The sequence below is a fragment of the Sphaeramia orbicularis genome, chromosome 24 (genome assembly GCF_902148855.1).
Source record: "Sphaeramia orbicularis chromosome 24, fSphaOr1.1, whole genome shotgun sequence".
NCBI classification, from domain to species: domain Eukaryota; kingdom Metazoa; phylum Chordata; class Actinopteri; order Kurtiformes; family Apogonidae; genus Sphaeramia; species Sphaeramia orbicularis.
This window is the reverse complement of record NC_043979.1, coordinates 3578267-3589977: the sequence shown is the minus strand read 5'-3', so window position 1 is coordinate 3589977 and position 11711 is coordinate 3578267. Positions and strand designations below refer to the sequence as shown.

The 11711-nt window shown below is 40.5% G+C and overlaps 1 protein-coding gene across 1 annotated transcript in view; it reads right to left on the bottom strand.

Annotated features, from left to right (window-relative positions):
- Window positions 1–7537: 7537 nt before the first annotated feature.
- Window positions 7538–11711, bottom strand: part of LOC115415632 (probable ribonuclease ZC3H12D) — a 21400-nt gene continuing 17226 nt past the window's right edge. Inside the window, exon 6 of the mRNA XM_030129280.1 lies at window positions 7538–9490. Coding sequence (XP_029985140.1) covers window positions 8670–9490 — 821 coding nt within the window. The 3' untranslated portion in view covers window positions 7538–8669. The remainder of the gene's footprint in view (window positions 9491–11711) is intronic.

The following is an 11711-nucleotide window of genomic DNA, read 5'->3' as shown; positions in this document are numbered from 1 at the left end:
GTAAAAGAGTTGGATTTATAATTATACTTTAATAAAACTGTTGGGATGGTTTGGAAAATGCAAATTTAACCCTTAAAGACCCAAACGTCCACCTTTAACCTAAACCATCTACTGATCTAAACGGTTTAATACCTGTTAATCCACTAATCCTATCAATACATGGAAATAATTGGTGTAAAATACAGTTCTTCATCTTTTCATGGTCATCAGATATGACCCATTTGGACGTTCAGAGGCTCTGTAGTTACCATGGAAACACCGTCATCTTCTACAATAGGGCTGTCAAACTCATTTTGGTTCAGTTCCATATTTAGCCCAATTTGATCTCAAGTGGGCCAGACCGGTAAAATAATGACGTAATAACTTATAAATAATGACAAATCCAAGTTTTTCCTTTTTGTTTTAGTAAAAAAAAAAAACAATTTAATTATGAAAATATTTACATTTTACAAAAAAGATGTGAATAACCTGAAAAAAATGAAATTTCATGTGAAAATTTAGTGCAATTTTAACAATATTATGCCTGGACTTATTATTTGTACATGCACATTTACACACAGTTTTATGTAAACATTTGGTAACAGGCAGAATATTGTTAAAATTTTGAAATTTGGAACTAAAATTTTAACAATTTCTACAACATTCCATCTCTTATTATTTTTAACACAACTCCAGATCCCAGTGGATCCATAAATGCACCAAACATTTAGGAACAGGCAGAATATTGTTCAAATTGCACATTTGGGGTTGTTCATCTTTGTTTTTATTTATGTATTTATTTGTATGTTATTGTGAAAGAATAGTTTTGTAAATCTAAATATTTTCACAGTGTAATCTTATTTTTTTCACTTAAATTTTTTCCACATAATTTTTCACAAAAAAAATTTGTCGTCGTCATTATTTCTGGGTTATTGTGTAGTTGTTTTTACTGTAGATCACATTGGTCTGGATGTGGAACCTGAACCAAAAGGATTTTTACAACCTGGACTGTTCAGGTTCATTTATGCACTTTCATCCTGCAGGGCCGGAACGGAACCTTTGGTGGGCCAGATTTGGCCCCTGGACCACATGTTTGACACCTGTGTTCTACAACACTGGTTCACCAGTAAAAGCCCTGGAGTTGGATCACTGACAGTGGATGGACACACTGGGTTTATGTTCAATTACTGATATATTTGCTGAAAAAGTTAGTTTTTCTTCAGTTTTCTCTGTTTCTGATCTAATAACCCTCAACTTTAGTCTGAGCTTTAATGAACATCTACATGATCAGTGAATTAAATATAGGAAAATACATGATGTTCACTGAAAGAACAGAAAATACAGAGGATAGTATTATCATAAATGAAGATAAATCACTTATGAAAGGTTAAATCTAAAGAAAAACTTAGTTGAGAACTGCCACAAAAATAGCACTAAGTCTTTATGGGTTAAAAAGAAAGCAGTGATGTTCAAATAAACGTGTGCTTCATGATAGACAGTATGAACACAACATGTGTCATGTTTTATCAATTAAGGCACAAATTTGTCTCAAATATTGTGATTTGAAGCAACATATATGTGTGTGTGTGTGTGTGTGTGTGTGTGTGTGTGTGTGTGTGTGTGTGTGTGTGTGTGTCCTCCTGAGACCCAGTAATGCACTTTGTCTTCTGTGGGGGACAAAAGTTGAACAGTTTTACTTCAAAATCTTGTCCATTGTAAAGGACATTCCATTAAAAATAAATAAATAAATAAAAATAATTTAAACATGTATCTGAAAAAACTATTGGATTGTGCAGTTTCCAATCAAGACAATTGTTTAACGTAAAAAAAAAAAAATAATAATAATTTGTCACTTTCCTGGGTCTCAGGAGGATAAATGTACGGACACCACTGTCTTTGGGCCGGAAGGTCACTGGTTCGAATCCCGGCAGGAGTGAACATGGCTCCAGGTGGGCCCTTGGGCAAGGCCCTTTACACAGTGCAGCTGCACCTCAGAATGAACGGTACTAGATATGACAGAGTCGTACCGGCCTGGACGTCACCGGGGACAACCGTGTCCACGTCAGGTGTTGGAGAACCAGGAGGTCCTGATGTCAGATGGACTAGTGCACAGGTGTCAAACATGCGGCCCAGGGGCCAAAAGCGGCCCACCAAAGGGTCCAGTCCAGCCCCTGGAATGAATTTATGAAATGCAGAAATTACACTGAAGATATGAACAGTCAGGATGTTCAAATCATTTCAGGTCAATTCAATCTGAAGTGGGTCAGACCAGTACAATACTGTCAGAATAACCTGTAAATAATGAAAAACGGAAATTTTTCTCTTTGTTTTAGTGTTAGAGAAGTAAAATAGCACAAAAATGTTTACATTTAGGCAAAATGTGCTCACAGCTCTTCTTTGTGTCTGTGTTCATATTAAATCAGTCTCAGTGAATCCAAAGGAACTTTGTGTTGGTAAATGACAGTTGTTCAAATGGACAGGATTTCAGTTCTGTTCAACATGTTGATGCTCATATGAAACTGTTTTCAGCTCCAAAATGAACCATTTCAGCACAATTAATGCTATATTTTCATGTCACAAATGGACAAGTTCTATTTGAACTGAATTGAGCTGAAAAACAAATCTTCTCTTCTTTTAGATTCCCCAGTTTTTCTTCCCAGATTCTCTCCTCCATATCACATGTTTTATTTGTACAGGTTCAATCTGGAGTATGGTGCTGATCCATCCTGCTTCTGTTCCACCAATACATACATGAAGAATGGCACACAGCACTGTTTACATCAACACTTTTACAATAAGAAGCATTTTTGTACAGAAAGAACAATTCTATATTGTTCTTTCCTCTTTAGTCTGATGCTAAACTATCCAATAAATAATAGTGCTCCTAGTTTTTGCACAGGGATCATTAGTGTAAACGCTGACATGGCTGCAGAGCATCAGTATGATGGGATCCACAACAACCATGTCACATCCGTCCACTGACACATTTAGTGTTTTTGTGTCAGCTGGGATTGTTTTAGATCCACAATACCAACATTTATGAAGAAGAGCACAATTAGCAATAGGAAGTCTATAAGTTTATTCCTAATAAAGTACTGGGACTGACCAGAGCATCATGGGTAATGTCACGTCCGTCCACCAGCAAAAGTTTTCACATCCACGTGCTATTCCAAATCCAATATTTATGAAAATAGAGCTTCCACTGTCAGAGAATATCAGTAGTCTGTGCACAAATGGATTAGCATTATTTACACACACTTCTATGCATTTAGGACAACTGTTTTTTGACAAAAATGGACACTCATTTGACCCCCTGAGGAAATTTTAGCCACTTTACAAACTAGCCTTTTACAAAAAATGTGAATAACCTGAATGTCTTAAGAGAAGTCAGTGCAATTGTACCAGTATTTTGCCTGTCACTAAAACTTTTGTGTATTTGTGGATCCACTGTGATGTGTATGTTGTGATACACACGTGTAAAAAAATAAACTAAGGTGTAATATTGTTAAAACTGCACTTATTTTTCTTACAAAATTTCAGGTTGTTCACGTGTTCATGTTGTAGTCATGTACAGTTTGTAGATGTAAACATTTTCAGGATTTTTTTTCACTCAAAAACATAGAAAAAACTTTGGAGTTGATGTTATTTATAAGTTCTTATCCTATTATTTATATTATTTTACTTAAATAAACTTTAGATCATTTTCAGGTGTATGTGGAACTGAACTAACATGGACTAGTGGAAGCAGACCCTCATGGAGCAGAGACCAGGGGCCTCAGTCCGAACATGGAAACACACCAGAACGCGTGACATCACGAATGAGGGTTGCATCATGGGAGTGGTAGTCTTCACCACCGTTACTGATACAAATTCATTTAGTTCGAGCACAAACGATGACAGATGAGGTCTGGTATGAAGCTGAAGGTTTTCATCACACTCTGTTTAAAAAGTTTGGAACTGCTACTTTAAAGCTATAGGATGTAAGATAATAAGACACAGGTGTACATGTAATCTATACTTGTAAATGTAACATGTAAATTACCTGATGATATCTGATGATGTAACTGAATCAAGCCTTGACAAGAGGAAGAGTGAATATACTTTCATCCAATTAGTCATTTTTATCTCAAAAATAAAGTTTATTTAGTTTCTTCATCACAGTTTAATCAATGACATTTTGTCTTTATTTCACAGACAGTGAAAACACAAAGCATCCACAAACAGGCGAATGACACTATTTACACAAGTACAGAATAGCTGTCCTCACTTTGAGGCAACATGAGAAAACAACACATGCTGCTTTTGATTTCAGTGCTACAACAAGTAGCATATAAGGCGCATAGTGCATTGCACTTTTACACATAAAGTCATAGCATCAGTCTGCTCCATTTCTTTTAGATTGAGTTCCTTTTAATGCTTTAAATATTTAGACTGAAGTTTGGAATGTGTTCAAGCAGGTTGAAAGGGTTTTTCTCAAGTATAATTGGGTACAAATTCACATTCACTTTGAGAAAAAAGAGCCGTTTTCTTTCCCGTTTTCACTTCCTGGATGAGAACTCTGTGCTCAGTCGCTGCAGTTCCTTCACTGACCTGGACGTCAGCGTCACTGACCGTTAGAGTCACTGACCTGGACGTCAGCGTCACTGACCGTTAGAGTCACTGACCTGGACGTCAGCGTCACTGACCGTTAGAGTCACTGACCTGGACGTCAGCGTCACTGACCGTTAGAGTCACTGACCTGGACGTTAGCGTCACTGACCTGGACGTTAGCGTCACTGACCTGGACGTTAGCATCACTGACCTGGACGTCAGCGTCACTGACCGTTAGAGTCACTGACCTGGACGTCAGCGTCACTGACTGTTAGAGTCACTGACCTGGACGTTAGCGTCACTGACCTGGACGTTAGCATCACTGACCTGGACGTTAGCGTCACTGACCGTTAGAGTCACTGACCTGGACGTCAGCGTCACTGACCGTTAGAGTCACTGACCTGGACGTTAGCGTCACTGACCTGGACGTTAGCATCACTGACCTGGACGTCAGCGTCATCGTGGTTCCGTCCACTAAAAGACTCTGGGCTTTTTCCACTGGCTTTGGATTATTATGGGAAATCTATTTGGTGACATTTATGACACACACTTCAACAGTGTTCTGCACAATGATGATGAATTTGACAAATGAAAGTGATTTCTGAAGCATAAATCACTAACAGTACAACTCTAACATTAGCTGTAAATGAACCACACAACATTTGCGTTATTTCAGCGTTTACAAAACTATTTTCTTTAGTGGGATGACATTTGATTCCCCCAAAAACCTTCACCGTCTCATTTGGCCACCTGTTGTAAACACATTTTTAAGAAATGTGTAAAAACCTAAAAATCCACAAGTTTATGAATATATTATATTGTTGAACAATCTGAGATTTTCTGGAAGGTTCCCACATGGTTCTGTTGTATCTGTTTGAGTCGTCTGTTGTTGTTAGTTCATTCCATTCCTAAACTAACAGGATCATCACATACTGTTAAACTATAGAGGAGAGAACTTACAAATGTAATTAACTAACATTAACAAACGACCTGCTCCCACCACAAAACAGACTCCTACTGAGCGTGTGCAAAGCTCACGTACTGAACCCTCTGGACCTCCCTGCACACAGAACCCTCGTCCTGAGTCTGTATTACTGCACAGGATGAGGGTCAGAACAGATACGGCTCAAATGGAACTCTCACCTGAGCCTTTAAACCTGAGCTGAACGAGTGGACGTTAAAACCTGATGGTGAAAGAAGAGTGTGTTTTTGTTTTCTCTTTTTCTTGTGTTGGCCACAAACTTCATTTCAGACGTGTCGAACCAAAATGCCACTGAAAAAACTCATTCACTATCAGCCCTTAACATGTGAATTTATAGATAGATAGATAGATAGATAGATAGATAGATAGATAGATAGATAGATAGATAGATAGATAGATAGATAGATAGATAGATAGATAGATAGATAGATAGATAGATTTTTTTTTTATTATTATTTGTGTTTTTGCTTTCAAACAGATGCTCCATTTAGTGGAGAACTTCAGTGTAATAATTTGGGTGTGATGCAAATTTGTGACAACAGGCAAAATGGTCAACAGTCATGAAAAAGTCTGTTCTGCTTCAGTACAAACCACATACCGATGGCCAAAAAACAAAATGTCCGATCTGCAAATTTTTAGATTTTGAGTTTTCACATTAAACGGTGAGAACAAGGATGACTCCACATTTTCAGTCTATCTGTAAGATAATCTGTCCTTTCTTATGACATGAAGGTCACCTGACAAACACCTCCTAGACCATACTATAATAAAACTAAACGTTTTTTTGTTTCCTGAAAAAAGTGATTTTTTCAGACAGGAGGTTTTGTATTCTGGCCATCGATATGTCTGAACCGGCTTTGGGGGAATACAAATGTTATGTCAGCTGATTCCGTAATGGAAACGGTTTGATGCAAAATTGTGACAGTTGATGTTAAGTTTAGGTTAAGTTAAGTTAAGGAAAACTTAAGTTAAGCTAAAGTTTATTTCAGAACCAGAATGGCACTGAAAAAAACCCACTGACTTTCAGACAAAGGGACTGGGTGGTCCACATGTCAACACACTTGTAGGTGTTCCTGTCCTTTTGTAGGTCATGTGACTCCTTTTGTAGGTCATGTGACTGCTTTCGTAGGTCATGTGTCACCTTTCGTAGGTCATGTGACTCCTTTAGTAGGTCATGTGACTGCTTTCGTAGGTCATGTGACTCCTTTAGTAGGTCATGTGACTCCTTTAGTAGGTCATGTGACTGCTTTCGTAGGTCATGTGTCACCTTTAGTAGGTCATGTGACACCTTTCGTAGGTCATGTGACTCCTTTCGTAGGTCATGTGACTCCTTTCGTAGGTCATGTGACTGCTTTCGTAGGTCATGTGTCACCTTTCGTAGGTCATGTGTCACCTTTAGTAGGTCATGTGACTCCTTTCGTAGGTCATGTGACTGCTTTCGTAGGTCATGTGACTCCTTTCGTAGGTCATGTGACTGCTTTCGTAGGTCATGTGACACCTTTAGTAGGTCATGTGTCACCTTTAGTAGGTCATGTGACTGCTTTCGTAGGTCATGTGTCACCTTTCGTAGGTCATGTGACTCCTTTCGTAGGTCATGTGACTGCTTTTGTAGGTCATGTGTCACCTTTAGTAGGTCATGTGACTCCTTTAGTAGGTCATGTGACTGCTTTCGTAGGTCATGTGTCACCTTTAGTAGGTCATGTGACACCTTTCGTAGGTCATGTGACTCCTTTCGTAGGTCATGTGACTCCTTTAGTAGGTCATGTGACTCCTTTTGTAGGTCATGTGACTGCTTTCGTAGGTCATGTGTCACCTTTCGTAGGTCATGTGACTCCTTTAGTAGGTCATGTGACTGCTTTCGTAGGTCATGTGTCACCTTTCGTAGGTCATGTGACTCCTTTAGTAGGTCATGTGACTGCTTTCGTAGGTCATGTGTCACCTTTAGTAGGTCATGTGACACCTTTAGTAGGTCATGTGACTGCTTTCGTAGGTCATGTGACTGCTTTTCGTAGGTCATGTGACTGCTTTCGTAGGTCATGTGACACCTTTCGTAGGTCATGTGACTCCTTTCGTAGGTCATGTGACTCCTTTAGTAGGTCATGTGACACCTTTTGTAGGTCATGTGACTGCTTTCGTAGGTCATGTGACTGCTTTCGTAGGTCATGTGACTCCTTTAGTAGGTCATGTGACTGCTTTTGTAGGTCATGTGACTGCTTTTGTAGGTCATGTGACTGCTTTCGTAGGTCATGTGACTGCTTTCGTAGGTCATGTGACTGCTTTCGTAGGTCATGTGACTGCTTTCGTAGGTCATGTGACTCCTTTAGTAGGTCATGTGACTCCTTTTGTAGGTCATGTGACTGCTTTTGTAGGTCATGTGACACCTTTCGTAGGTCATGTGACTGCTTTCGTAGGTCATGTGACTGCTTTCGTAGGTCATGTGACTGCTTTCGTAGGTCATGTGACTCCTTTAGTAGGTCATGTGACTGCTTTCGTAGGTCATGTGACTCCTTTCGTAGGTCATGTGACTCCTTTAGTAGGTCATGTGACTGCTTTCGTAGGTCATGTGACTGCTTTCGTAGGTCATGTGACTCCTTTAGTAGGTCATGTGACTGCTTTCGTAGGTCATGTGACTGCTTTCGTAGGTCATGTGACTCCTTTAGTAGGTCATGTGACTGCTTTCGTAGGTCATGTGACACCTTTCGTAGGTCATGTGACACCTTTCGTAGGTCATGTGACTGCTTTCGTAGGTCATGTGACTGCTTTCGTAGGTCATGTGACACCTTTCGTAGGTCATGTGACTGCTTTCGTAGGTCATGTGACTCCTTTAGTAGGTCATGTGACACCTTTTGTAGGTCATGTGACTCCTTTCGTAGGTCATGTGACTGCTTTCGTAGGTCATGTGACTGCTTTCGTAGGTCATGTGACTCCTTTCGTAGGTCATGTGACTGCTTTCGTAGGTCATGTGACTCCTTTAGTAGGTCATGTGACACCTTTTGTAGGTCATGTGACTCCTTTCGTAGGTCATGTGACTCCTTTAGTAGGTCATGTGACACCTTTTGTAGGTCATGTGACTGCTTTCGTAGGTCATGTGACTGCTTTCGTAGGTCATGTGACTCCTTTAGTAGGTCATGTGACTGCTCCTGTATCTCTGAATGAGTGAGATGAGTTGGGACATGTCTGAAACGTGGGGGTAGGCGTTCATGACCTGCTCCACCATGCTCTGGGGGAACAGGGTGCTCAGCTGGCTCCTCAGGGCCTTCCTCTGCTCGGCCCCTGGACTCCTGCTTCTGCTCTGCTGGGGGTCCACCCACGGGTCCCTGGGGAGGCTGCTGGACTGTCCCTTGGACGGACCCGTCTGCCTGTAGAAGTGCTTGTCTGAATAGTAGCCGGTGCAGTCCCTGTTGTGCGGGGGTAGGGCCGGGCAGGAGCCCCAGCCTGGGGGGGCGGATGGTATCCTGGTCTGACTGCAGCTGCACTGGTTGCATACGGGCCCGGACCTGGAGCCGTTCTGCTGGGGGTAGAAGCCCCCTCCGTCCAGACTGTGCCTCCCGCTGTAGGGCCCGTCGTGGCTGAGGCTGTAGCTGGCCACCCCGCTGCTGTAGCTGTGCGGGGGCCGCTCCACGCTGAAGGGCCCGTCCTGGATGTAGAGGCGGGACAAGCTGCTGTCCAGGGAACTGAAGGCCTCATCTACGTCCGGGCTGAGGCGGTGGTGGCGGTGGGCGTTGGGCGGGGTCAGACAGGTGGGGGAAGCCCGCTGACACTGGTCGTCGGACTGATAAACACCGACGCCCCACTGTGAGTCCGGGAGGCTCTGATTGGACGGAAGCGTTTTGGCTTTGTCTCTTAGCGCCCTCAGTTCATCAGCTACGGACAGCTGTGATTGGTTGGTCCGCTCCGGGTGGTAGAACTTACACTTAACTCCGTAAGTGCATTTCTTTCCTGAAAGAAACAAATGAGTGATTATTTAAGTGAATGTGTTTAAGAACCTGTCAACACTGGACCTGAGTGAAGACACGACGACTGCGTTCAGACCAAGGTTCTAATAGTTTTGGATTTTTCATTCTAGTTCAGTTTTATTTAGTTTTGACTGTTTTTTCCTCTAATTCAGTTAGTTTTAATTCGTTTTTAGAGCAGGTTTGCTAGTTTTTATTAGTTTTTGCTATTTCCTAAATGCTTAGTTTTAGTTTAGTTTTAGGTTGTTGTTTTTTTATATCTTTTGTCTTTTTTGTGGTTGAATTCAAATAAATCTCATACAGGACTCTGCGGTTTTCTCCCAACTTTAATCTTTAATGGGGACAAGAAGACAACTCGAAACAACAAGTGATGAGAAGTGACGGACTGTTAAATATCATATGGTGCCAGCAGCTAAAATTGGTTGAGGGAAATAAATCGATTTCATATCAACATGACACTGACAAAGACGAAAACTAAGGGAATTTTATCCATCATTTTTTATACATTTTAGTTAGTTTTGTAAGAACACCATACAGTTTCAATTAGTTATTGTTTTTTTCTTTTAATTATAGTTTTTATTTATTTCAGTTAACGAAAATGTTTTTTCAATTCTAGTTTTCGTCATTTCATTAGTTTTTGTTAACGATAATAACCTTGGTTCAGACTGCAGGCGAATGTGTCCATATGTGACCTGGATCTGATCTGTTACAGACACTTTGAGCAGCACTAATCTGACCCAGGACACTTTCATATGTGGTCCTAAATCTGATATGTATCTGATATTTACAATGGGACTTCAGTCTGAACGGCCAGGTCGCATTTATCCGACCTTTACATCATTGAAATGTGACAAACATCGCAATTCTTCGTCCCAGTAGGAGGAGCAGAGGACAAACATATTTCCTTCTGTAAACACAGTGTGTGTCTGCGTGGTCTTGTATTCCATCAGGACCTGTTTAGTGCATGTGGGTCACTTCAGGACCTGTTTAGTGCATGTGGGTCACTTCAGGACCTGTTTAGTGCATGTGGGTCACTTCAGGACCTGTTTAGTGCATGTGGGTCACTTCAGGACCTCTTTAGTGCATGTGGGTCACTTCAGGACCTCTTTAGTGCATGTGGGTCACTTCAGGGTCACATTCACTTCAGACTCAAAACTGATAGAAGTCAGATTTAATGTAGAATATGAACAAACACAAAAAAAATTGATTTCACCAAAAAATCTGAATTGTGCGTTAAGACCTGCTGTGTGAACGGAGCCTTAGATTCACAAACAAATCAGCTGGAACCATTGACGCCAACTTAGCACTGTAGTTAAATTTTGTTAGAAAAGTTGCTAGATTTAACATTTTTTCTGACTGCTCTAGAGATGAAGCATTTGAACTCAGACTGAGCTGTTCTTATTACAGTCCATGTAATCCCAGCTGCTGCTCCATGAGAACAGTATCTGTCTCTGTCGACATCAGGGTCACACCAACATGAAGCACTGAGTATTAGACAGCCATCTAACACTGATGACAACGGAGACACTTTTGTCGCTAGATTTAGCAACTTTTCAGACTACCCTAGCAACTTTTTTTTTCCAAAAAGCATCTAGCAACAAATTTAGCTTCTTCTGAAATGTTGAAACTTTTAGCAACTTTTATAAAGTGACTCAAACTCTGAAACACACACATTCTTATTTATCTCACTTGTTCATTTATTTTATTCTATTTTATTTTCATTTCATTTTTTACTGCATACTTCTTACCTACTCCATGTTCTATGTTTGCACTAAACCACTGAAGCACATTCCTAAAGTGAACCGTGTTTACTTACATGGCACTAAACACAGTTCAGATTTTTCCTCTAAATGACACCAGATGCTGTTCTGTGTCCCAGTCATATAAACCCACGGTCTGTCTGTAGATGGAAAAGTCAGTGTTTCACACTTAGACACTTGGTTGGTATATTTAGTGGTTTTTCAGACCCCTCTAGAGACTATTTATTAAAAAAGCTACTAGTGACAAATCTGTCCCCTTTTTCTGGTGTTATTAGAGACTTTTGGAGACTCTGACGTTAAAACGCATATCATTGTTTGTCTAAAACAGATCACTGAATATGAAACAGTCCCTTTGACATTGACAGTTTTCTTTATTGTCTCTTTTTTGTCCAATCAGATTGTTAATGTAGACTGAAAATTACAAATGTTCTGGTTAAAAATGGACCG